Source organism: Eimeria necatrix, genomic scaffold (assembly GCF_000499385.1).
Source record: "Eimeria necatrix Houghton genomic scaffold, Enh_scaff115, whole genome shotgun sequence".
Lineage (NCBI taxonomy): Eukaryota > Apicomplexa > Conoidasida > Eucoccidiorida > Eimeriidae > Eimeria > Eimeria necatrix.
Window position 1 is genome coordinate 22,501 of NW_013654861.1, and position 25,955 is coordinate 48,455.

At 62.1% G+C, this 25,955-nt stretch overlaps 1 protein-coding gene across 1 annotated transcript in view; it reads right to left on the bottom strand.

Moving 5' to 3' along the window:
• ENH_00005470 (HECT type ubiquitin ligase, putative) overlaps positions 1-25,767 on the bottom strand; it is a gene marked incomplete at both ends in the record, with an annotated part of 27,281 nt that extends 1,514 nt beyond the window's left edge. Inside the window, 8 exons of the mRNA XM_013584020.1 lie at positions 527-724; positions 1,114-1,323; positions 1,786-2,224; positions 2,439-9,231; positions 10,067-10,811; positions 11,126-21,685; positions 22,270-22,526; positions 22,704-25,767. Coding sequence (XP_013439474.1) covers positions 527-724; positions 1,114-1,323; positions 1,786-2,224; positions 2,439-9,231; positions 10,067-10,811; positions 11,126-21,685; positions 22,270-22,526; positions 22,704-25,767 — 22,266 coding nt within the window. The remainder of the gene's footprint in view (positions 1-526; positions 725-1,113; positions 1,324-1,785; positions 2,225-2,438; positions 9,232-10,066; positions 10,812-11,125; positions 21,686-22,269; positions 22,527-22,703) is intronic.
• Positions 25,768-25,955: the final 188 nt, after the last annotated feature.

Here is a 25,955-nt window from a genome sequence, read left to right on the forward strand (position 1 = left end):
CAGCAGCAGCAGCAGAAGTGCTGGTGAGATTCGTAACCGCTGCTACAAGAACCAAAATTGCTGCTGCCAGCTGCCTGCTTCTGTTGCTTGTTGTGTGCTGGTTGTGCGCAATACTGCTGCTGCGACTACTGCTGCTGCTGCTGCTGCTGCTGCCGTTCCGTCCGCTGCTGCTGCTTGTTGCTGCTGCCGGCGCTGCTGTTGTTGCCGCCGGTACGTGAATGTTATTGCAGCAAGTCTCTCCTCTGCTGCTGCAGCTGCTTCTGCTGCTTTTGCTTGCGGTACTCTAGCTGCTCATTAGGCTACAACAGCTGCCGCCTTTCATGCTGCTGCTCCCGCGACTCTGCTGCGGCTGCTGCGGCTGCTCCTGCTGCTCCTGCTACTGCTAACACTCCCACTCGTGCTGCTGCTACTAAACTCCTACTCCTACTCCTGCTGCTACTGCTCCTGCCTGCTTTCCTCTGCTTCTGCTTTCTCTGCTGCTGCTGCTTCATCTGCTGCTGCTGCTGCTGCTGCTGCTGCTGCTGACCTGCAGCTGCCCCTCGGCCAGGCGAAAGGCCAGGGCCGCGAGGACGTAGTGGCTGCGCTGGCCCCAGCCCACGGGGGCTTCGCCGCCGTTTGGCCGCAGCGCGACGACGGCGCCGCTGGCTGAGGGCGCGGCCCAGCAGAGGGGGAAGAGTTCGCTGAAGCTGGCGGCGTCCACGCCTTCGCACTCCAGGTCCAGCAGCTGCAGCAGCAGCAGCAGCAGCAGCAGCAGCAGCAGCAGCAGCAGCAGCAGCGGTAGCAGCAGCGGGGGTGCGGCGGCAGAGGCAGCGCAGGCAGAGGCGGCGATGCCGCACACGTAGACAGCGCAGCAGCAGAGCACCCCGTGATCCCCAACCTCCTGCAGCTCCTCGGAAACCCTAAATCCTAAACCCCAAACCCTAAACCCCAAACCCTAAACCCCAAACCCTAAACCCCAAACGCTAAACTCCAACCCTAAACCCCAAATTTCGAAACGCAAACCCCAAACCCGAAACCCGAAACTCCAAACTCCAACCGCAAACCCCCAGCCAACGCCTAAACCCTAAACCCTAAACCCTAAACCCTAAACCCTAAACCCTAGAGCGTGCGGACTTTGCGGAGAATGTGGACTGCGAGGGCGTCCGTGGCCTCGAGGTCCCGCACTTCCGGCTGCAGCGCCACCAGCCGCTTCCACACCAGCAGCGGCAAGTCCAGCCCGAGGCTGAGCCGCCCCCGCAGCACAACTCCCATGAGCCGCCCCAGCACGCGGTAGGCCCCCAGGCTGGCAGCAGACACGGCCCCCGGGTTCAGCAGCCACATGTCCTGCGCAGCAGCAGCAGCAGCAGCAGCAGCAGCAGCAGCGGCAGCGGCAGCGGCAGCGGGAGAAGCGGGCGGAGGGGGTTGGGAGGGGAGGCGGTGGAACGCGCGGGGTAGATGCGTGCAGGGGCAGCGGCAAGAGTCACAACTACCCGCTGGCAGCAGCAGCAAGGAAAGCAGCAGCAGCAAGGAAAACACACGCGGAGCAGCAGCAGCAAAGGAAACTGCAGCAGCTCGGACAGCAAAAACCCGGCACCAGCAACGGCAACAGCGGCAACTGAAGAAGCAGCACAACGAACACTAGAGACGCAGCACCAGCTGCAGCGACTAAGAAAGAAGCAGCAGCAGCATCGGCTGCACGAACTCAGCAGCAGCAGCAGCAGCAGCAGAACCAAAGCAGGTGCACGGATAACACAGACGCAGGCCCATCATGATCATTATCAGCAGCAGCAGCAGCAGCAGGGGTACCTGGTCCTCGCCGAAGCCCCTGCTGTTGGGCGAGGGAAGGAGGAGGCCGTTGCTGCTGCCGGTGGTTTGGAGTTCAGCAGCAATGTGGGAAAAAAGGTCCCTGTAAAGGCCCCCTGCGTCAATGCCGCCTTCGCCTTCATAAGCCACAAACCAGACTCTGGTGCTGCGGCGCAGCAGCCAGGGAGGCACTGCTTCGAGCTGGCTGGCGAGCTGCATGGTGACGTCTTTGAGGCCGCTGCTGCTGCTGCTGCTGCTGCTGCTGCTGCCCGCTGCTGCTGCTGCTGCTGCTGCAGGCGCTGCTGCTGCAGCGCGCTCCCCTGCCCGCAACGCCCGCGCCCGGTTTATCGCCACGCGCAAACGCCCGTCAGCTCGCAAGTCCTCCGACAGCGACAGAGACAGACTCACCAGCCAGTGCTTCAGACTTGAAGGCAGCAGCTGCCTGCCCGCACCCGCAAACCCTAAACCCTAAACCCTAAACCCTAAACCCTAAACCCTGATCCCGAAATCCGAAATTCAAAACCCTGAACCCGAAGCCGTTAACCTAAAAGTCTAAATTATAAGCCGTAGGCCTTAAACGCTAGACCCTGATCTCTTAACTGTTGACTCAGAACCCGAAATCCTAAACCCTAAACCCTAAACTCTAGACGCTAAACCCTAAACACAGCAGAGGCACCGCCGCCTTTGCTAGCACGATCAACACTAGAAGGCGGCGGCAGCGCAGCAGCAGCAGCAGCTGCTGCTGCTGCTGCAGCTGTTTTTGCTGCTGCTGCCGCTGCTGCTGCTGCTGTTGCTGCCTGGCGGACCTGAATCTTTGGAGCGTGAGGGAGAAGGAAGAGGGCCTGGGAGAGAAGAGCTCCAGGCAAGGTCCAATGGAGACAAGCAGCTGCGTGAAGGCCCTGCAGAGCTGTAGAGACACCTCAGCAACACCCCACAAATTGGGGTTAGCAGCAAGACGCCGCCGCAGCGCAGCAATTTGCTGCTGGTGCTTCTGCTGCCCTTTGGCTTCCTGCTGTCGAAACAAAGTCTCAAACTGCTGCACGCTATCGATGTCGACGCGGCCGTCTGCCGCTCCGCCGCTTCCTGCTGCTGCTGGTGCTGCTGCTGCTGTTGCTGCCTCGCCTTGCTGCAGTGCCTCTCCGCCCTCTTCTAAGATGCTCAGGACCCCTGCGAGCACTTCTTCACTCAACAGCCAGTCCACGTGCTGCAACACAAGCTCCCACTTCCCCCTGACTGCTGGCTGCTGCTGCTGCTGCTGCTGCTGCTGCTGCTGCTGCGGTGGGGTCTGCACGCCTGAGAACCGCCAGAGAACAGTGCGGGGATCGGCGGGGAGGGATCGCCTTGTGTCTTCCCAGCAGCTCCACTGCCGCTGCCGCCTCCATAGCTGCAGCAGCTCTTTGTCTTGACTCAGCCGCAGCAGCAGCAGTTCCTGCTGGTCTCGGCTTCGCGGCTGCGCAGCAGCCCTGTGGTCTGCAACGGAATCTCCCGGTGGTGCGTTGCTGCTGCGGTTCCCAGTGCTGCTGCTGCTGCCACTGCAGGCGCTGCCGCTGCCGCTGCTGCTGCTGCTGCTGCTGCTGCAGTGCGCTTCGTCTTTGCGCATGCGGTGCAGCAGCTGCGCTATGCGCTCGCCGCCGTAGGCCTGGTCTGCTGCAGTGACCATTGCTGCCAGTTCTTGCTGGCTGAGGCAAGTAGGGTAGACTCTAAGGTCTGCCATGAGGCCCCTCATGGAGTGGGCCCTGCAGCGGGGCCACCGCTGCTGCAGCAGGTGGGCCTGCTGCTGCTGCTGCTGCTGCTGGGTGAGGGGGGTGTGGGGGGGGCGCTTGAGCAGCTCCTCGAGGCGCAGCGGCAGCGGCAGCGGGGCCACCCAGAAAGGCAGCGGGCCCTGGCAGAGGCAGCACCTGCTGCTGATGGGTGCTGCTGCTGCTTCCTTGCCATCTAAGAAGAGCCGCACCCCCAGCGGGAGGCCCCTGCCCAGGGGGGCCCCCACGCTGAGGCCCACGTGGGTCCACCGCCGCCGCACCAGTGGTTTGCTGCTCAGCAGCGCAGCAGCAACAGCTTGGTATTCCATATAAGTGGTTGTCTGCAGCGGCACTCTCAGCTGTACGTACACCCGGTTCTCAGGCGACAGCCACACAGACACTGTTTCGCTTACGCAGCCCCGCAGCCACACCAGCCGCCAGGGGGGGAGGTGTTCTGGCAGCTTGCAGTACTTGCAGCAGCTGCTGCTGCTGCTGCTGGTAGCCGCACTGCTGCTGCTGCTGGGGCTGGGAGGCGCGTTGGGGGAGCTGCTGCTGCTGCTGCTGCTGCTGCTGGGGCTGCCTGCGGCGCGGGCGTCGTCTGCGGCTTCCGCCAAGGCCAGCTGCAGCAGCCGGTCCGCCACGTGGCGGTCTTCGCCAGTGCAGGCTGCGCCGCAGCCGTCGTGCTGCTGCTGCTGCTGCTCTTGCTGCAGCTGCTGCTGGTAGCACGCCTGCTGCTGCTGCTGCTGCGGGCTGCTGGCAGCGGCGCCCAAGGGAGAAGGAGAAGTAGCAACGTCCCCCCGTCTCTGTAGCAGCTGCCTGTAGGGCGGCTGCGCAAAAAGACTCCCCTGCAGCAGCTCTATGCGCGTCAGGCCCCCCCCGCGCCTCACAATTTGCCGCCGCAAACCTGCATGCGGGGACCGGGGGGCCCCCGGGGCCCCCGGGGCCCCCGGGGCCCCGGGGGGGCCCCCCAGGTGGGCCCCCAGGGCAGCCCCTTCGCCAGGGCCTGTCCAGGGGGAGTACCATCTTGAGGGGGCGCGGTCTTGGGAGTCGACGCCGCTGTCGTCTAGCACTGAAATGGATTGCGGCTGATAGTGGTGCAGGCGCTGCTGCTGCTGCTGCTGCTGCTGCTGCTGCTGCTGCTGCTGCTGCTGCTGGAAATGTGTTTCCGTGGTGTCACCGTGCTGCGTACCCACGTATTGCTGCTCCGCGTCCAGGCGGTGCTGTTCCTGTTGCAGCTCCAGTTGTTGCTGCGGATGGACAGCGGCTGCAAAGTTCTGGTGCTGCTGGCGCCCGTGCTGCTGCTGCTGCTGCTGCTGTTGCTGCTGCCGCGTTCCCTGCTGCCGCTGCTGTACGTTCAAATGGTCCTGGCTTTGCTGCGCCTGTTGCTGCTGTCGCCGCTGCACTTCCAGCCTCTGGTCGTGGTGCGTCGCCTCGAGCTGTTGCTGCTGCTGCTGCTCATCTTGCTGCGGCTGCTGCTGCTGGTCTTGCTGCTGCTGCCGCTGCGGCTCCACCTCTGATTGCGCCACTGGGTTTGGGCGTCCAGTGAGCCGCTGTCGCGACTCATGTGACCCCGACAGGCTTTGGTCCTCCCTCAGACCCTGCTGCTGCTGCTGCTGCTGCTGCTGCTGCTGCTGCTCTTGGGGCACCAAACCTTGCTGCTCGAGGGGCGGCTGCATGCCCCCTCCCCCATATCCGTGGGGGTTATCCCCTGTTGGCCTTTCTCGCGGTGCTGGCCGTGCAGCTGCGGTCGCATTTGGCACTGCTGCTGCTGCTGCTGCTTCTGCTGCTGCTGCTTCTGCTGCTGCTGCTTCTGCTGCGTCTTCTAGCCTCCAGGGGCTTGCGAAAGGAGAATCCCCAGGGGGCTGCGCAGGCGACGCCACATACGGGAGGTCACCTCGGGGAGCTGCTGCTGCTGCGTGCCTGCCAGCACTTTGGCTTGAGTTGCGGCTTGTGGGCTGCCAGACTGTTGGCTGCTGCAGCAGGGGCTGCTGGCGCTGCTGCTGCTGCTGCTGCGGCGGCTGCTGCTGCTGCTGGTTGCGAGAATCTGCTGCTGGCGCCATCGAGGCAGGACTGGGGGCTGTTGCTTCGGGGCGCTGCTGCCTCATGGGCCTCCAGCGCAGCACTCCGGTGTCAGGGGCCCCGGAGAATCCTGACGCCCTAGTGCTGCTGCTGTAGCTGTTGCTGCTGCTGTTGTAGCTGTTGCTGCTGCTGCTGGCGTTGCTGCTCTCAGGAGCTTGAGGTGGGGGCGGCACCGGCTGCGCAGAAGCAGCAGCAGCTCCAGAAGCTCTTCGCGTGTGGGAACTGCCCCGGGGCGGCTGAGGTGCATCATGTGGTGAAGCAGCTACCTGCTGCTGCTGCTGCTGCTGCTGTTGCTGCTGCTGCTGCTGCTGCGGTGGCGGCGGTGGCGGTGGCGGGGGCGGCTCCTCTTCATCGTCATATAGCCAAAAGGAAAAGGTGCAGGGGGGCCTGGCGTCGAGAGGCACTGAGACAACGGGTGCAGGGAACGCGTCTCTGCATGCAGCCAAGGCACTCTCCGCGCTGCTGCTGCTGCTGCTGCTGCTGCTGCTGCTGGCGGCACAGGGCGTCTTTGTGCGGGGCTCCCCTACAACAACCACTCCGGGAAACACTGGCCAGTGGCGCTGCTTTGCTGCTGTTTCCACGACGCAGCGCAGCAGCATCTCCTGAACACCAGCCAGGTGGGGGGTCAGGGCAGCAGCAGCGGCTTCTGCTGAACTGCTGTTACTCCTGTTGCCGCTCCTGCTGGTGTTGTTGCTGCTGCTGTTGCTGCTGCTGTTGTTGCTGCTGCTGCTGTTGCTGCTGCTGGTAGTGGTAGTGCCAGTTCTGTTGGTGTTGCTGCTGTCATCGCGAGCACAGGTGCTGCTTTCCACTTGGACTCTCGGCAGCAGCCCTCCCTTATGGCGTTCGCCCACTTCGCAGTTTGCTGCTGTTGGGGCTGGAGCCGTTGCAGATGCCGCTGCTGCTGCTGCTGCTGCTGCTGCTGCTGGAAGCAGCGGCGTCAGCGGCAGGCAGGAGGCCGCGCTATCGGTGGCTGCATCTGCTGCAGCAACAGCCTCTTGCGAAGGTTTCAAGGAGAACCTCGACAGCAAGTTGCACAAAGGGGCAAGTCCCTGGCGAGGTGTTTGTTTTTCCCACTTTCCTGCTGCTGCAGCTGCTGTTGCTGCTGCTGACGATGATTCTGAATGCGCGGCGTTTGCTGCTGCTGCCTCATTTGCCGTTCTGGCTGCGGCCACCTCAGCTGCGTAGGTTGCAGCTGCGGCTGCGGGGTCATCTCCCTCAAGAAGCTCCCCGCCCAGGTTCCCGTGTTCGCCAGCAGCAGCAGCAGCAGCAGCAGCTGCTGCTGCTGCTGCTGCTCTGTGGTGCTGCTCCAGCGCAGCGTCCCGCTGCAGTGCAAACAGCTTCAAAAATGCCACTGTCAGCAAACAGCGACTCAGCCAAGAAGGAGGAAAGGCCGAGAGGAAAACACTGGCCCCCACAGGCCATTCTGCGTAGTCGCTGAAGACCACTTGAGCTGTTGCTGCTCTTTCAGCAGCAAACCAAACCCTCAGGGTTTCCTTCATCAGGGCTTCTCTCAGGGCGCTGGACACGGAGGGAGCCGCTGCTGCTGCTGCTGCTGCTGCTGGGTGGGGCTCTGCTGCTGCAGCTGCGCCCGCGGGGCCGGTGCCTGTGACTGCCGCGCAGCAAAGGAATTGCTGCTCAGCGGACAGGTGGCTGGTGAGGCGCTGCAGCAGCTGCTGCTGCTGCTGCGTCGCCGCAGCTCCTGGTTCGGGTGCCGGGGCTTGCTGCAGCTGCTCTCGTTGGTGGTGCTGCTGGCTGTGCTGCTGCTGCACGCCAGCGACGCCGCGGGAGCTAAGTGCTGGAGCTGCTGCTGCCGCTTTCGGAGCTGTTGCTGCGCCTGCTGCTGCAGCGGCTGACGCGCCCTCTGCAGCTTCCCCGTGGGCAGCAGCAACAAGGCCACAAAGCTGCAGCAGCGGCAGCCAAAGTCCCCTTTCTGGAGGCAGCTGCAGCGAGACTCCACCCAAACAAAACAAAAGCCCCCCCAGAAGAGAAGTTACATCGTGGGGCCCTAATGTTGCCTTCAGGATCCGCAGCCGCAGCCGCAAGAACTCAGTCAGATACTGCAGGGAGACTTGGGCGCTGCCGATTGGGAGCAGCCGCTGCGGCTTCTGCTGCAGCTGCTGCTGCAGCTGCTGCTGCTGCAGCAGCAGTAGCTGCTGCTGCTGTTGCTGATGTTGAGAGGCAACGGCTCCCGTGGACTGATCGGAGGTGTTAGTGGAGTCTCTAGATGGGGAGGCAATCGAGTCTTGCAGCTGCTGTCCCAACTGCTGTTGCGATTCCTGTTGCTGCTGCTCGTTCATCATCTCCTGTTGCTGCTCGTGTTGCTGCAGCGGCTGTCCCGTCGGCTCTCCTACGAAAGGGAGATCCCCGTCGTTTTGATGCTGTGCATGTTGTCTCTGCCGGTGGTGCCGCCTTTGCTGCTGCTGCTGTAGCGGCTGCTGCTGCTGCTCTTGCTGCTGCTGAGGCCACGGCCGCTGGCCAATCACTGCAGGACATCCGTCAACAGCAAACGGCAGCAAGAAAAAAGGCTTTTGGGAGCCATAAGTGCATTTGAGGCTAAGGGCTGAGAGGAACTCAGACCCTGTTTGCGGCCTTTGGCCGCAGTGCTGCTGCTGCTCTTGCTGTTGCTGCTGCTGCTGTTGCTGTTGCTGCTGCTGCTGTGCGTCCTCTGTCTGCGGCTGCTCAGCCTGCTGATCGATTTGTATTCGAGACTGATCTCGTATTCGTTCATCAGGCTGCTGCTGCTGCTGCTGCTGCACCTGCAATTGTCCCGGGGGACTGTACAAGTCCTCCGCGGTGGCTTTCTGGGCATCTATTTCCTTTTGTCCCTCGCGTGCTGCAGGAGGTGCTGCTGCTGCTGCTGCTGCCGCCGCCGCTTGAGGGTTTGCTGCCAGCGGGGAGAATCTGGGGGCCGCAGGGCACAGAGTAAAGCAGTCAACAGGGTCGTACCCGTCTTGCTGCTGCTGCTGCTGCTGCTGCTGCTCGGAGCTGCTGCTGCTCGCGTCTTGCGGTGTGGAGAGGTTGCAAAGGGCGCGGATGAGGGGGTCGAGCTGGTGCTCGTGGCAGAGCAGCAGCAAATCAGTTGTGGCTCTGAGTCTGTCTCTGCTGGCTTCCCTGTGTGTGTCAGTAGCAGTTCTGAGCTCAGGTGAAAGCCGGGCTCTTGCTGCTGCTTCTTCTCCCGAGGCCTCCGCCTGTGCTGCAGCAGCAAGCACTCCCATGCCCGACAGCAGCTTCGTGCTGCCGGCAAAGCCGCCGTTTGTGACTGCCTCCAGCCGGCTGTACAGACACCCGAAGGCTGCAGCAGCCTCTGCGCGCAGCTGCAGCAGACGGCGAGATATGCTGCTGCTGCGGTGCAGCGGCAGCCCGCTGCCCCCGGCGCAGCAGCACGCGTAGGTCTCTGGCAGCTCCACCCCGCCGCTGCGGCCCTGCTGCAGCTGCAGCGTCTGCTGCAGCTGCTGCTGCAGCAGCAGCCGCAGCAGCCGCTGCTCCTCGGGAGACCGAAGAGTCGCTGCGGGAGCGTAAGAAAGCGGCTGCAGCATGTTGAACAGCTGCCGCAAAAGTGACACTGCAGCAGGCCTGTCAGCTAAAGACGAAGTCTGCTGCAGCAGAAACTCCACCACGGGAAACAGTACCCCTGCAGCGCAGCCAACACACCTCCGCCCCAAGTTCCAAACCCTAAACCCTAAACCCTAAACCCTAAACCCTAAACCCTAAAAGGCCCTTAAAGGGTATTGCCAACACCTAAGACCTTCTAACAGGCATGCTGAGCCGCAGGTGTTCAGCCTTGCTGAGGGGTTTGCGCTGCAGCACGGGGCTCCCTGCAACGCCTGAAGCTGCAGCAAACGCTTGCAGCTGCAAGGGTTTGCTGCTGGGGTTGTTTGTGGCTACACTTGCCTGCTTGCTTGTGCCTGGGGGTGCAGGCAGCCAGCAGCAGAGTCAGCTCAGCAGCAAGATGCAGGTTGCAGCCCCGCAAGGCCTCGGTGTCAGTGAGCCGCTGCAGCAGCGGCGTCAGCAGCAGCCGAAAGCCCCAGCGCGGGCTGCTGCCCGTGGAGTGTACGTACACCCGGCCACAGTCCAAGACCTCCAGGCGACACCCGGTAAGACTGTCTGCAGCAAAAAACGAAAAGCGAGCTTAAGAGAAGAGCTACTCAAGGCTCCCACGAAATCGCAGCGCCTGCTGCAGTCAGCAGCAGCAGCAGCAGCAGCCGTCCGGCGAAGGAGCAAAAACAGAAATATGAGCAGCAGCAGGAATTGCACACATCAGCAGCAGCAGCAGCGAAGTCTCAGGCAGCACAAGGACCCCACATTGCTGCTGGCCTCGAACACAACACAAGAGTGCAAGCAGCATATAGGCCTTTGAAAAGCCTGCAGCAGCCCGTAAGGCGGCGGAGAGTGCAGGCAGCAGGAGCAGCAGCTTTTAATTTAAAACTCGAGAAGTAAAGGACTTATGTGGCTTGCTGCTGCAGCACCTGAGTGCTTCATGGAAAAGACAACAGCCTCGTCTTCCTCCTCCGCAGAAAGCGTGAGGGAACAGCCCTCTTCAGAACCCCCCAAGTCCGTGCGGGGGTCCAGCAGCACAAGAAGGCGGCGGCAGGGGAGAAAAGAAACTGCAGCAAGAGTTTCTTGGTGCTGCCCGAAGGGGTGTTTGGACTCGACGCAGTGTACAGACACCCGGTGGCTGAAGGCTGCGCGCAGCTGCTGCAGCACGAAGAGCCCCAGCTGGTCCACCAGCTGCCCGTGGGGCCCGTCCGCCAGCAGCGCGCGCGCCAGCAGCTGCAGCAGCCGCAGCAGCTGCTGCATGCTGCTGCACGGCAGCTGCTGCAGCAGCGGCGAAATTACGAAGGGCGCAAACGGGGGGCCTCCGAGGCCCCCACGGGCCTCCACTAGACTCCCTGCGTCGCCCTGGGCTGCCACTGGCAGCAGCGTGGGGGCCCCCAAGCCGCTGGAGAGAAAAAACGCCATGAAGGAGGGGGGCCCCTGCTGCGGCATCTGCGGCGCTGCTGCTGCTGCTGCCTTGCTCTGCTGCCACACGCCGAGGCAGCTGGACACTAGGGTGGCGGCCTTGTGGGGGCCCCCCCCCGCGAAGCAGGGGGGGCCCAGCTCGCTGTAGCTCAGCTGCAACAGCTTCAAGTAGTCAAAGAGGCCCCCAAGGTCTTCAAGACCCACCAAGGGGCCCTCAAAGGACTGCAGCATGCGCCGGACTGCCTGCCGCACCTGCGCAGGCGCAGCAACGGAGGCAGCAGATACTCCTGAGAACCTCAACAGGGGGTCCTGCTTGTGATCTGCTGCTGCTGCTGCTGCTGCTACTGTTACTGCTTCTACTTCTGCTGCTAATGCTTCTGCTGCTCCTGCTGCTGCCGGTGCTGCTACTGTTGTTTTTGTTTCCTCTGCTGCTGCTGCAGCTACTGGGCCTGCTTCTGCTTCTGCTATTTCTGCCTCTGTTTCTGCCTGCGCTGCTGCTGCTGCTACTTCTTCTGCTGCTGCTACTTCTGCTGCTGCTGCTGCTGCTACTGCCTTCATAGGCTAACTTGCAGGCCCGCGACGGCACCCTCTAGCTTCTCCAGCAACGTCAGCAGCGCCTGAATGGGGGGCCCCCCTGGCGCTGCGGAATAGCCCTCGGCGCCTCTGGGGGCCCCCCCGGTGGCCTTCTCTAGTAGGGCCTCGAGGCCGTGAAGGGGCCCCCAAGGGGGCCCCGCCTTGCACAGAAGGGTTTGCGGCAGCCTTATAAGCCTGCGGATGCCAGTCTCTTCATCTTCAATATCCAGAACTACTGTTGGGACGCCTAAGCGTCTGCTGCTGCTGCTGCTGCTGCTGCTGCTGCCTTCCTCAGCCACTAGACGCAGCTCCTCAAAGTTGTCTATCTGCCATATGCAGCCGCAGCGGCCCGCGAGCCCTTCCAGCAGCAGCATATCTCCTGTTGCTGATATCACGAGGCCCTCGACGATATTTGTCGTTACTACTCTGCTGCTGCTGCTGCTGCTGCTGGCGGCCCTGCTGCTGCCATTCACAGCTGGTTGGGACCGGGGCTGTAGCAACTCCTGCACGGCGCGGCACGCCGCTGACAAGTCGACGCTGCTGCTGCCGCTGCTGCTGCTGCTGCTGCTGCTGCTGCTGCTGCGGGTATTGCTGTTGCTGATGACGTCGTTGCTGGTGCTCCGCACCCACTGTTGCAGCACCTGCGCCCTCTCTGGGCCTACGCCTTCCTCAATGGCTGCTATGGCGGCCGTTGCTGCTGCTGCTGCTGTTGCTGCCTGTGCTGCAGGGTCTGGAGCAGCTTCTGGAAGCACAGCGACCCCGTGAACTAGAGAAGCTGCTGCTGGGTGAACACGCACGAGGAGGCCCAGCCGCAGCTCCTTGGGCGACAGCAGCTGGGGCCCACTGGGGCCCTCAACGGCGCACAGCTGATCTCGCCAGTTTCCCGCGCCTGCAGCAGCAGCAGCAGCAGCAGACGGCGCCCCGGACATCCCGGTGGTAGGGTGGCGGATGGCGGCGGAGAGCAGGTCGTCATACCACTTGGTGCTGCGCAGCACTGCTGCAGATATCTCGTCGGACAAGCTGCTGCTGCTGCTGCTGCTGCTGCAATTTTTGTCCAGCTGAAACTCCGGCGCTACGTTTTCGCTGGCTTGCTGCATCAACGCATAGAGAGAGGTGTCGGTGCCTCTCCTGGCAGCAGGGGCGACATCATGTTCGCCTGGGCTGCTGCTGCTGCTGCTGCTGCTGCTGCTGCTGTCTTCATTGTTGTTGCTGGTAGTGTTGCGGCCGCTGCTGTTGCCGGTGCTTCCACTGGCCCCTGAAAGCTCAGCTGGCTCGAAATCTTCCTCATCCTGTTCTTCCTGCTGCTGCAGCAGCAGCTCCTGCTGTTCGAGCTCCTGCTGCTCGAGCTCGTGCTGTTCGAGCTCCTGCTGCTGCAGCTCCTGCTGCTGCTGCTCCTGCTCCTCCCGCAAGTCTGCTTCTTCTAAGAAGCGCATCTGCATCGCCTCCAGCTCGGCCACGCCGCTGGTCAGCAGCCACTCTGCTGCTGCCTGCAAGTCATCTCCCTGCAGCCTCAAGGCTGAGACGCACAGTCCTAAAGGGAAGAGTCCACTTCCCATCATTTCGTGAAGTGTTTCTGCTGCTGCGCGGCGCTGCAGCGCCTCCTGGCTAAGGGCCCCCACAAGAATGGGGGCTGTTGGGGCCCCTGCGCCTGCGTTGCTGTCTCGGGCGCTGGAGCCTGCTGCTGCAGGTGCAGCAGCAGCAGCAGCAGCACCGCCGCGGGCAGCAGCGGAAACTGCTGCGTCGTTGCTGGCACCCTGGCCGCTGCTGGCGTAGCTGCGAGGCAGCTGCAGCGCAGCAGGCTGCAGCGCAGCAGGGGGAAGCCCCATGTCTGCAAAGAGCTGCTGCATATCCGCATTGTCTAAGGAAGTTCCAAAAGGATACAAAAAAGGAGAGGCCCCAAAATTAGCCTGCAGACGCAAAGGGGGGCCTTCGCTCCAAGCGGAGGCCCAGACGGCAGGGCGGAAGCAGCCGCGGACCTCCTTGAAGGCCACCACGCTGCTGCTGCAGTTGCTGCTGCAGTTGCCGCTGCAGTTGCTGCTGCAGTTGCTGCTGCAGTTGCTTCCTGCCCACGGGGTGACAGCCACTAGTTGGCCGTTTTTGGTGAAGCTGATAAGGCGCTGCTTTGCATTCAGCAGCACGCCCACAGTGTCGCCTACTCCGTAGGCAGCAGCACGACCTGCTGCAGCAGCAGCAACAGAAGCCCCGTGCAGCAGCGAGCCTGTGCTGCAGTAGAGGTACCCGCTGCTAAGGCTGCTGTCTCCGGTTTTGAGCACACAGCCGTCCACGTGAAGGCCCACAGCAACGAGGGGCTCTTTGCTGCTGCCGCTGCTGCTTCTCTCCTGTTCGCCAGTGTTGCTGCTGCTGCAGCTGCAGCAAGCGCGATAGCTCCCGACCTGCTTTTCTTGCTGCTGTGCAGAGGCTGAGGAAGGCTGCACTGCTGCTGCGCACTCTCCCCTTTCTGCAGCAACGCAGGGAGCCCCGCAGCTGCTGCACTGCTGCTGCTGTTGCTTCGAGTCCAATCCAATGTACACCTCAAAGTAATATGCAGGGAGAGACGTGGGTATTGCTCTGTTAGCCTGGGCAGTGCATTGGAGCCTGTTGCAGTGCTCTACGACAGCTGCTGCCTGCTTTGCTGCTGCTGCTGCTGCCTCATCTGCAGCAGCTGCTGCTTTCTTCGTAGCTGTTACTGCTGTTCCTGGTTTTCCTCCCACGGCTTGTTTTGTTGCTGCTGTGTCAACCAGTGTGTCGGAGGGGCTTTGTCCAACAGAGATGCAGCTAATTTGGGCGTTTTGCAGCAGCAAGAGTTGATCGTCTTGCTGCTGGTGCTGCTGCTGGTGCTGCTGCTGCTTCTTGTCGCGAGGCTCTGCCCCAGCTTCACCAGCGAAGGAGGAGGCTGGCGGCGGTTCATTATCCGGCTGTGTTTCGGCTTCCTGCTGCTGCTGCTGCTGCACGTCCTGCAGCAGCACTGTCCAGTCCTCCGGGGGGCAGCAGAAACGCTCAGCAGTTCGCCTCTCCCAGGCACTGGGCAGCAGCAGCGGCAGCCCCGCAAAGGGGCAGTGCCGCAGCGCTTCTGCTGCTGTTTGCCGCAGCAGCAGCCGGTTCTCAATGGCTAGGCAGCCATGCAGGCGGTCTCGCAGCAGCTGCCGCAGCCGCAGCGAGAGGGCCCGCAGCTCTTCGAGGCCTTCTAGGTAAGGCACGGAAATGGGGCGGAGGCAGACGACTAAGAGGGACTGCAGCAGCTGCTGCTGCAGCAGCAGCGAAGCAGCGACCTGCCGGCTCTGCAGCAGCTCGCTCACCGCCGAAAGCGCCATGGTCCGTAGCTGCAGCAGCAACAGAGAAGCCACGCGCCCTGCGGGAAGCCACGTCACCCCATCCGCTGCTGTTGCTGCTGCTGCTGCTGCTGAATTGGAAAAAGCAGCATCGGCCGGCTCATGCTCTTCGTCTAGTAATCCTTTCTCTGCTGCAACAGTCAGCCTCACTATCTCCTTCAGCAGCTCCTCCGTCTCTGAGTGCTGCGCTGCTGTCTCGTCGCTGCGGCCTGCTGCTGCCCTGCTGCTGCTTGCTGCTGCTGTCAGCGCAGCCGCTGCTGGTCCACTTGCTGCTGCTGCAGAGGCTGTGTCGGCAAGAGAAGCCTGGAAAGACCTGCTCCAGGGCGCCCGCTGCGTTGGGCTCCCAGGGCTGTGGCGGCTGTGCTGCTTCTGCTTTTGCTGCTGCTGCTGCTGCTGCTGCTGGGCACCTTTGAGCAGCAAATCAGCAATCGCGTGTCCATCTGTCTCGCAAAGGCTTGCAGCTGTCCCTGCTGTCAGGCGGCTGAGCTGCAGCCTGCAGCTGTTTCCTTCCTTGACCTGCAGTAGCGCGAGTCCTTCGTACCTCGACAGCAGCACGAGTCTGTTGCTTTGGAGCAGCTGCTGCTGCAGCAGTTCGCTGCCGTTGCTGCTATCCGCCTGCAACGAGCAGCCAACTCTCAAAAACTCTGGGGAGCCTCCGAGCACAGCAAGGGCGCCCAGAGCCTCACAGAAAGCTTGGCCCCATGGCGTATCTCCGTCTTTGTGGCACTTGAGTTCCGCTGCTGCTGCTGCGTCTGCTGCTGCTGCTGTAGCTGCTGCTGCTGCTGCTTGCCCAGCAGCTGTGCACGCAGATATAAGCCACTCTTGGGTCTCTGCAGAGACGTGCTGCTGCTCCGTGTGATGGTGATGGCGGTGACGATGCTTGGCTTGGTGGTCATGGTGCGGTTGTTGTTGTTGCTGCTGCTGCTGCTGCTGCTGCTGCTGCTGCTGCTGCCTCTGGGCGTCGTCTGCAGCTCCCTGCAGCAGCGCTTGAGGACCCTTTTCTAATACCGCGCTGCTGAAAGCCATGGCTTGCCGAATCCGCTGCCGGATGGGCTGGCTCCACTGGCAGCAAAGCAGCAGCTGCCTGAGGAGTCCCCTGAGCTCCAGGGCCAGAGCAGCTTGTTGGCTAGCTGTGCGGCTCTGCGTGAGCACACAGGTTGGGATGCTGCCGCTGCTGCTGCTGCTGCTGCTGCTGCTGTTGCTGCCGCTTCTGGCGCTGTGGCGAAGGAACAGCTGGTGCAGCAAAAGCTCCTCCCAGTGCCGGGACATCTGCGAGAGGCCTGACGAGCATTCGCCCAGGGCGAAGGCCATGGGGGACACCAGCAGCTGCAGGGGCCTGCCGCTGCTGCTGCTGCGCCCGGGTGCAGCTGCTGCTGCGCCTGAGATTGCTGCTGCTGCCGCCTCTGCTGCGAGCTGCTGAAAAGCTGCTGCTGCAAGAGCCGCCGGGCTGCACACTGCCACCCCGCAGCCAATAGCAGCTAGAAGGCATTCTGCGACCTGCAGTGCGGCGCTGCTGCTGTCGCTTAGTGAGCAGCTGCTGCTGGGACAGGGCCCATTCCATGGTGCAAGGGCGCCGGCGTGGCCTGTTGCTGCTGCTGCTGCCGCAGCCGACTCCACGACTTCGGCTGCTGACTCTGCTGCTTCAGTTGCTGCTGCTGCTGCTGCTGACGGCGGCTCTGCTGCCGCAAAGAAGTTGGGGGTCGCTGGAGCTGACAATGCTGCTAGGAGGATCCCTCTGTCTCCATGGTGTGCGGGCAGAAGCAGACGTAGGTGCTGCTGCTGCTGCTGTATGGCTGCAGGATGCATCAGAATGTAGCAGCCACGGCTGTTGGCAGCAGCAGCAACAGCATTAAGCAGCACATCTCTGAGGTGGCCAGAATAGAGAGTGGGGGCCTCAGCAACTGCTCTGAGGGCCGGCAGCAAAAAGCGAGCTGCGTGTTGGGGGCTGCTGAAGGGCAGCAGCAGCTTCAGCAGCAGCGCGGCCTGTCGCTGCAGCCTAGGGCTGCCTGCAGCAAGCAGCAAAGCTACTGCAGCGCCCAGCGCATCAGACGAGAGAATCAAACGGAAGCAGCAAGCTGCGGAGCTGCAGCAGAAACATCCCCACTCTAGTGAGGCCCCGGGGCTGCTGCAGCAGCAGGGCGTGCTGCAGCAAGTCTGCAAGTCCATAGCTCCTTTATGGTCCAGGCGCCAGCTATGAGAGCTTCCGGAGGGAGACCAGTGGTCATACGCCGCAGCAGCAGACGGAAGTGGGGTAGCTGCCGTACCCGCTGCTGCTTCCGTTGCTGCTGCTGCTTCTGCTGCTGTTGCAACGTGCTGCTGCAAGAGCGCCGATGAATCAGACGTCAGACACTTCGATAGAAGGAGGATCAAGAGGGAAGCAAAGAGATGAGTCGTCGATTCCCAAGACAAGAAGAGTTTCATTTCCTGGACTGCCTGCAGCTTGTTGTGTTGCTGCTGCTGCTGCTGCTGCAGCTGCGGAGCAAGTTGTGCTGCTGCGGTTTGCAGAGCTGCAATCAGCCCCAAGTCGATGCAAAAGCGCATGGCGAGCAGGCGGGACCTGTGGCCTGCTGATGCAGCGCGGAGACAGACAATGAGCAGCAGCAGCAGCCTGTCGTAGAGGGGCGGAGGCGGCAGCTGCTCTTGCTGCTGCTGAGGCTGCTGCTGCTGAGGCTGCTGCTGCGCGGGAAGAGCTCCAGCCACGGCGACGTCTATCAAGCCAATGCGTTGCAGCGCTAATATGTCTCTTTCAGCAAAGGCGATAAACCCTAGAACAGACAGCGCAGCATTGCGCACCATGAGGCATTGCTGCGGCAAGAAGGGCTCCTGTGTACGTTCAGCTGCAGCAGCAACAGCAGCAGCAGAAGCAGCTGCAACAGGAGCTGCAGCAACGTCTGCGCAGCAATCCTCCGCGTGTGGCGCGGCCAGTTCTTCAACTCCACGCACAGCACACAACTGCTGCTGCTGCTGCTGCTGCTGCTGCGTGCTCGCCAGTTGCACTGCGACGGCCACGGCGCGGTAGTGAAAGAGCCGCAGCTGCCTCTCTAGCTGCACCCCACAGCCCCTGACGGAGCAGCAAAAGTCACCTTGCTGCTTTTGCTGCTCTCTTTGGGGTCCCCTGCCTTCGTCCCCCGGGAACTCGTAAGGCCTGAACAGCGGGTAGCGCGGTAAGCAGGGAAGGCTGCCGCTGCTGCTGCTGCTGCTGCTGCTGCTGCTGCATTTCCGCCAACCCAAGTACTGCAGCTGGGACCCTTCTTCTGGCGGCTGCACCCAAGTAGGCAGCGGCAGCCCCAAAGGCGTCTCGCGGCCCATAGAGCGCAGCACTTTCAGCAGCAAATAAAGGGGCAGGGGGCTCCGCAGAGACAGCAGCGCGTGGTGCAGCAAATCTAGACCCTGCAGCATTCCTTCAGCTCGCAGCCGCCGCTGCCGCAGCGCATCTGCCATGCAGCTCAGGTCGTCCAGAGGGCCGGAAGGAGAAGCCGCTGCTGCTGCTGCTTCGTCTTCTGCTTCTGCTGCAGCAGCAGCAGCCTCGGAGGCAGTGGAGAGAGAGGCAGCAACTGCCCCACCTGGGAAATTCGAGCTCCTGCCCTCCGCGTCTGTTGCTCCTTGTGCTGCTGCAGCACTCGGTTGCAGCACTGTGGAGTCCGACTGCGACGCTGCTTGCTGCTGAAGCGACACTACTGGAGCGGCAGCAGCAGCAGCTGCAGAAGCAGCAGCCGTAGCAGCAGTGACCTCTCTCACCATTTCTGCTGCTGCCGCAGCTGCTGCCTTGCCTAGACAGCGCACCAACAACAGCTGTTGGTCACGGCCTTGGGAAAAAACTGTCTCAAGCGTCTTTTTGGAGTTCCCTGCGGCAGCAGCAGCATCAGCGTCGGGCGACTCAGCTACGGCCGTGGGTCCTGCTGCTGCTGCTGCTGCGTTTGCTGCTGCAGTGCATGCCGAACGCACTGCAGAAGCAGCCGACTCAGCAGCAGCAGCAGCAAGAGTCGCTAGCCGTTGGCGTTGCTCTTGTGTCTCTGAGTTGGCGGAAGTGGTGCCGGTGACAGCAGCAGCTGTTGCTGCTGCCTGCACTGCACGCGAAGCTGCAGCAAGCGCTCGCGCTGCAGTCGGTGGCAGAGCAGGAGGCTTCGCAAAGAAAACTGCAGCAACTCCGTGGGAGACACTTTTTGCAGCAGCCTCTATTTCTTGCTGTTGCTGTTGCTGCTGCTGCTGCAGCTGCCTCGCTTCCCTCCACTTCTGCATGCGCTGCCACTTGGCAAACGCCTTCTTACAGCGGCTTACCCGCTGATCTGGTGCAGCAGTCCGCGCATTTGCTTCTGCTGCTGCTGCTGCTTCTGCTGCTGCTTTGGTGGTAGAGAATGCATCTGGAGAGCCTAGAGGTATGAAGGGCCCCCTGACATCCAAAGCAGCCAGGGAGGACAAAGCTCTCACAAGAGTTTGCTGACTGTATTCTTCCGTGGTATCTGCTTCTGAGTTTTGGGGGACAGCATCAGCAGCAGCAGCAGCAGCAACTGCAGCAGCCGTTACTGCAGCTGTGTGTGCAACAAATGAGGTGGAGATGGGGGTCGACGCGAGCGAATGCCTTCCTGTTGCTGTGCCAGCAGCAGCCGCAAGGTGTTCTGCTTCCGTGCTGTGCAGCAACAGGCTGCTGCTGCTGCAGTTGCTGCTGAGGTGTGTCAAGCTGCTGCTGCCGAGGCGCGGAATTTCACTGGGGCTGCTGCTTTTGCTGCTGTCCCACACGCCATCTTGGCACGCTCGCCTCCGAAGCTGAAGCCCTCCTCTGAAAGCGTGCGCTCTTGCTGCTGCTGCTGCTGCTGCTGTTGCAGTGGGTTCTAGGCCTGCTGCAACGAGACTGTAAGGCAGGCGCCTTTCCTCCTTGTCTCTTTGCCGAAGAGAAAAAGGCTTTAGCCTCATGAGAAGAGCTGCCTTGCTCAGGAGAACTGCTGCCCAAAAAGAATAGCAGGAGAGAGTCTGCTGCTGCTCGAGCTGCTGCTGCAGCTGCCGCCTTTGCTCCTCCTTAGCAGCAGCAGCAGCACCGCGAGGAAGAGCAGCAAGGTCTCTTCTGTTGCCCTCAGCAGCTAATACGCTTCGCTGCCTCTCACCCACCACCCACTGTCTCAAAGTCCGTCCCCCAGACCAGACGAACACAGCAGCAGCAAACTGCTGCTCGTCAGCAAGCCACAGCGCCTGCCGCCTTACAAGGGTTTCCAAATTGCTGCTGTTGCTGCTGCTGCTGCTGTTGTGTTTAGCTGCTGCTGCCGCTGCGTCGGCGAGCTCTGGCTCCCGCTTCAGTAGCTCCAGCAGCAGCGACACGAGCAGCCTCTGCATGCGCAGGTGGTGCAGCAGGCAGCAGCAGTAGGCTTTGATAGCCAGCTGCAGGCTGAGGCCCCCCACAGTCTCGCTCAAGAGCGCGCCCCCAGTTGAGGCCCTCCTCACAGCCCCCAAAGACCTGTGGGGCCCCCGCCTCCCCACAGCTGCTGCTGCTGCTTCCAGCACCAGGCCAAGGGCTCTTCCCAGGGGCCCCCCTTTCCACAGAATGTAGCAAATGCTTTCTGGGTGGGCCTGGAGGTGATGCAGCTCCGCCTGCCACGCGGGCGCAGCAACGGGAGGCAGCAGAACCAGGCTTTGACGCCAGGCGCCTGGTGCTGCCTCCCCAGCAGCAGCAGCAGCGCCACCTGCTGCGCCTGCTGCTTCCTCAGCAGCAGCAGCATCACGTGCTGCTACAGTCGCTGCTGCTGCGTCCGTTGCGAGCCCGTTTTGCGCAGCCAATTTCTGCTGTCCCGCAGCAGCTCCAGGAGCTTCCTGTGGGTTTGCTGCTGCCTCAGGGTGACACCGCAAATCCCCCTCATTCGTTTGGGGCCTCCCCACAGAGAGGTCTTCCTGGCGTAGCTGCTTCTGCTGCTGCTGCTGCGCGCTGCCACGGCCTGGGTGCGTGAGGGTAAAGGCCTCTGCAGCTGCGGCCCCCAGGCAGCTGTCCTGAGGGCCTTTAGAGGGCCTAGCTTGAGAAGTTTGGGAGATCCGCCGGGGTAAAGACTCGAAGGAGCTGCCAGAGTTGAAGTCCGAGGCGCCTCTGGAGGGCCGCAAGGAGGGCCCTCGTGCAGGGGCGGCCCCTAGGGGCCCCTCGAGGTGGCCCCGAAGGGGCCCCTCTGACAGATCGGCTGGCAGAGCTGAGGAAGGGGTCTCGCGAGGGGGCAGTGCGTGAGCTGCAGAGGGGGCAAAGGGGGCTTCTGGAGCAGAGGTGAGCATCTCACTTCCTCGCTGCTGCTGCCAGTCCAGCTGCTGCTGCTGCTGCTGCCGTTGCCGCTGCTGCGGCTGCTGCCTCTGCAGCCGCTGGCGGCCCTGCCGACTTCCGCCGCACTCCAAAGTGTCATCCTCCAGACTGCATGTATCGTCGGCCCTTGGAGAGCTGCTGCTGGGGCCCCGGTGGCAGCTGTCGGGGCCCTTGTCTTGGGGCTGCAGCAAATTAAGAGTGCTGGGGGACCCCTTGAGGCGAGGCAGCCTGCGCACGCAGGGGGGCCTCTCCTTCCTGTAGCCGCCGGCGAACAGCAGCGAGCTGAATGCTGTTTCTAGTTGCGCCTCGTGTGCAGCAGGAGGCGGGGCTCTCAGCAGGGCTGCTGTTGCTGCAGCAACACCAGCAGCACAAGCCAACACGAATTCTACCAGCAGGTGGGGGCCCTCTTGTTGCTGCCGTTGAGAAAGCAGCGGGGCACACGAAGACTTCTCAGGATTCTCTTGCTGGCTGCTGCTGGAGTTGCTGTTGCTGCTTCGGCTGCTGCTGCTGTGCGGCTCAAGTAGTGCCTCGTGGGGAATAGAAGTTGCTGGTGCAGGTCTTGGGGCAGCCTCGGCTTCCTTGTAAAAAGCGGTGTAGCTTCGTTTCTTGCTGCAAGGTTGTTCTTGCTCAGCAGCGGCAGCAGCAGCAGCAGCTGCTGCTGCTGGCGGCATCGCCCACTGCTGGCCTAAGCAGTAGACTCTGAAGCCCCACAGAGAGCCCTTTGGCCTCAAACTAGAAGCAGCGGCTGTATTGGGCTTATCGCAGACAGTGAAGAAGAGGGTCAGGGCCTGGGCCTCCACCACGAGGGCCTCGCGGGGCCAGGGGGCCCTCGCAGCAGCAGTGCTGCTGGCTGGGGGGCCCTCTGGCTCTTCTTTGTTGGAGCCACTGAAAGGCCCAGCTACCAAACAATCTGTGGGGGCCTCTGAGGGCGCGCAGCTCCAAAGGCCCCGATAAACCTGCAGAGGCACACAGAGACGCCAGCAGCAAAGACTGGACCCAGCAGCAGCAGCAGCAAAAGGGCAACCCGAAGACCCCAAGCACGAAGAAGGCGCAGAGGCAGCCGCAGGCAAACGCGCTGACGCAGATGGAGACACAAACAAACTAGCGGCGCTGCAGCACCGCAGCAGCCACTGCAGCAGTCACTGCACCAGCCACTATAGTAGTCAGTTGCAGCAGCCACTGCAGCAATAGAATCAGCAGCAACTGCAGCAGCAGCGAAGGCGACAAAAGGAGATGATGCAAAGGCAATGGGAGGTAAAAGGGGCAGCAAGAGGCGTAGAGACTCAGACAAATGCGAAAGCCATACGCTGCGGAAGCCATATCCACCTAAAGAGGCAAAAATAGTAAAAGTCACTTTTAAAGACCCCCGAATACAAGTTCATGACTTCGCCATGCAGCGCTACAGCCCAGGAGAGTGGGAGCAGCAGCAGCAGCAGCAGCGGCAGAGGCAGCAGCAACAGGAACAGGAGCACCAGCAGCCCCAACAAGTAATAGAGACACGCGCAAGGGAACGAGAGAAATGCCGTGCAGCTGAACGAACTGTGAGAACATCTTGAGAGCCTTCGGTCTCGGACTTCGGGTCAAAGAGGAGTACTATGTGCGACGCAGCAGGGAAAGAAACCTGGTGTGCGTAGAAGAAGTGCTGCTGCTGCTGCTGCTGCTGCGATAGCTTAACGCCCTTGCTGCTGGCCCACGCTGCTGCTGCCTCCTCAGCACCTGCTGCGTGCAGCCGTGAGTATGGGTGGGGCGTCTCCACAACTCGCAGTGACGGGTGGAGGGGAGGGTAGGGGAGGAAGCCTGCAGGAGTAGCAGCAAAGGCAGCAACAGCAGCTGCTGCTGCCCCTGCTGCAGCATTTTCGCAAGCCAGCGAGCGGCTTGTAAGGCCGAGGGATCTGGAAGAAGCATAAGTGAGACCTTAAGGCTTCGCCAGACTTTGGGTGACGGCCGTGAGTTTCTGAGGGACCTGTTGCTTACCTGGCTGGCCACTGTGCTGCTCTTCCAGCGCCGCATCCTGCTGTAGCTGTTGCTTCGCTTGCTGCAGTTGGAGCAGTTTGCTGCTGCTGCAGCCGCTGCTGCTGAGTGCCTCTACTAGCTGCTGCAGCGGACGGTGTGCATGCACTGCAGCATCCGCAGCCAACAGCAGCGCGTAGAGTTCTGCTGCAGCGTTCTGCTGCAGCTTGCCCATCCAAGGGCGGCCAGCAACAACAGCAAGTCCGTAGCAGAGCGGTATAGCAACGTAGTCCAAAAGGGTCCCCTCTAAGTTAGGCACTCCACTGCAGCAGGAGTTCTGTTCTTGGTGCTGCTGCTTGTGATGGTGGTGGTGGTGGTGCTGCTGCTGCTGCAGCACCTGCACTCGCTCTCCGGCTTCTCTGATAGCTTCCAGGCAGGGCTTCAGGGCAGCAGCAAGCGCAGCAACAAACCGCTGCAGCTGCTGCACTGGGAGGCTGTATTGGCTGCTGCACAGGGCGGCAGCGAACAGAAGTCTCATGGCGATCCGCTGCAGCAGCAAACAAGCGCTTCGTCCTGTCCCCTCGCTAACAAAACGGTGGTCGCGAGGGCTCCACGGTGCCAGCCCCGGCAGAGCAGGAGCAGCAGCTGCTGCTGCTGCTGGTGCTTCTTCTCTTGCTGCTGCACGAACTGTGGGGGTGGGCATGCCAGTTTTGCGCTTCTTTGCTGTAGCAGCTGCAGCAGCAGGGGCTGTCGCTTTGTTGCGTCGGTCTTGGCGCGGACTTGAAGGCCTGGCGTTGTTAGCTGTACAAGCACTTGCTGCAGCAGCTGCAGCAACGGCAGCAGCTGCGGCTGCCGGGGCTACAGCAGGAGACACCAGAGGCGGCGATGTAGCCTTACTTGCGTGCTGGCTCTCCTGGGAAGAATAAGCATGATTGTTTGCTGCAGCTGCAGATGAAGACGGCATAACTGCGGCAGCAGCCTGGGCAGCAGCAACTCCGCCGTTTGCTGCTGCTTCAACAACACCGACTGCATGCTGAGACGTCGGTGCGCTTCTTTCTCTTTTACGGGTCAAGACACTCTCCGTGACAGCGGAAGATGGGCGGCCATCGTTTGGAGCTTTGTTGCTGCTGTTCCTGGTGCTGCTGCTGCTGCTGCTGCTGCACACACTTTCCCCGTGTGAATTAACAGGCCGGTCGTTTCCTTCCTCTGCCCCGTACGACGCATCAGCAGCAGCTCTAGCAGCGGAAGCAGCAGCAGCAGCAGAAACAGCCTTTCTTGCAGTGGGTGACATCAGGCAGACCCGGTGCTGCAGCAAGTGTTGCTGCCCCACGTGCAGCAAAAGGCGAAGCATCGAGCGGGAGCACCTAAACCCGTTCTGCTGGTCTCGCTTCACTTCAAGTGGATTCTCTTCGCGAGCTGCCCCTGCTGTTCTGCTGCAAGTGTCACCAGCCCTGACAGCAGCAGCAGCAGCTGCTGCTGCTGCTGGAGGCACGTTGCTGCGTGCACTCGAGGCCCCTGGAGCTGCTGCTTCTGCTGCAGATACTTCTGTACCCAGCGTCTGCATGATGGGCCTAGAGAAGGCTGCAGCAGAACTCAGGGGGTCTCGTGATTGGGGGCTGCCAAGATTTAGCTGCTGCCCCTGGGTGTTTCCATTTGTAAGAAGTGTCGGGGCTGCCTGTGCCTCACTTTGGGCTTCGCCTTGCAGTTGCTGGCTGCTGCTGGGCGGCTGGTGTTGACTCTGGGGTGGCGCTGCGCTGCCGCCGCTGCTGCTGCTGCTGCTGCTGCTGCTGCTGCTGCAGAGCAGCACCTGCTGGCCAGGGACTGCTGGCGTCGACTCCGAGTTCGACTTTAGGGTCCCCTCAAAGGACCTGGGGGGCCTAAATGGCAAGTGTAGGTCCGGCAGTTCGTCTAGCCGCTGCAGAAGCTGCTTCAGAAACGACTTGCTGCCTCCATTAGCAGTAAATATCTCTACCAAGATCTGCTCGCGTCTCGCACGCCGCAAGGCCTCACTTCTGCTTCTGTTGTCCTTGCTGCTGCTGCTGCTGCTGCCGCTGCTGCTGCTGCTGGCAGCAGTATCCGGATAAAGCAATGCCGGCGGCTCCTCAGGCGCTTCCCAGAAGAAACGTTTATCTCTCTGAAAAGAAACACACAGAGAAGCAGCAACAGCCACAACTAATAAAACTGCTAGGGCTAGCCCCGCAGAGCTGAGGGCCTCGAGCAGGCGGCTCACCAGGCCCTGGCGGACAGCAGCCTCTATGGCTTCCCCGAAGACGCAGCACTTCAGAGCTACGGGGCCCTCCAGCAAGAGAGGATGCCTCTGCAGCTCGTCATCGCAAATCCACCGGAGCTTCTTCGTAGTCCATTTCAGGGCTCGCCGCTGGCTCTCGCTGCTGCTGCTGCTGCTGCTGCTGCTGTTAGTGGCAGCGTGCGGCTGCTGCGGGTGGTGCTCTCCGTCTTCTGCCTTTCCTGAACTGTCGGGAGATGCTCCGTCTGGAGAAGCTGGCTCTGCTGTTGCAGCGGCTGCTGCACCAGATGCTGCAGCAGCTGCTGCCTCCTCTGGGTCGAGGAGGCCTCCCAGCCCCAGCAGCAAATCGTCCACGTGTCTGTAGATGTGGGCCCGTCTTTGAAGATACTTCTCTACGCGCTTTGTCGTGAGGTCTGACTGCTGCGCTGCGTACTTGGCAGCAAAAGAGGCGATAGGCGCGGACCGGCAGCAGCAGCGCGACACTTCAAGAGCAGCAAACAGCTCCTCATCGTAGTGCTTCAGCTTCTCCAGCTCTGCTGGAGTGTACAGCGACGCAGCTGCTGCAGCCGCTGCAGCGGCAGTAGCCCTCTGCTGCGGAGGCTCTTCATCTGGGGCGCCTAGGGGAGGCCTTGCAGCGGCAGCTGAGGAGTCCCCCAGCGCCTGCTGTAGGGTCACCTGGCCTCCTGAGTTGGAGGTGACTTGTGTAGAGGCTTCTTGCAGCCCCCATGTGCCGTAGGAGTGCCTCTGAGGCTCTCGAGTTCCCCCTGCGGGCTGTTGGGGGCCAGCAGTGGCCCCCTGGAGCCCCCCTGTGGAGCGTGCCGCTGCAGACGAGGGGACCTCCATTTCGCTTGTTAGGACATGTCTTCTTGGCTTGCTGGGCTTTGTCAGCTAGCCGAGGGCAGTGGGCATTACGGCGTGTGAAAGAAGGGCGGCGACGGCGCCTCCTAGCCAGCTGCCTTGCAGCGCCCAAGGCCAGCGCACGAAGCGACTGGGCGCCCCAAAAATGCAGCCACGAGGACCCCTAGACGTCG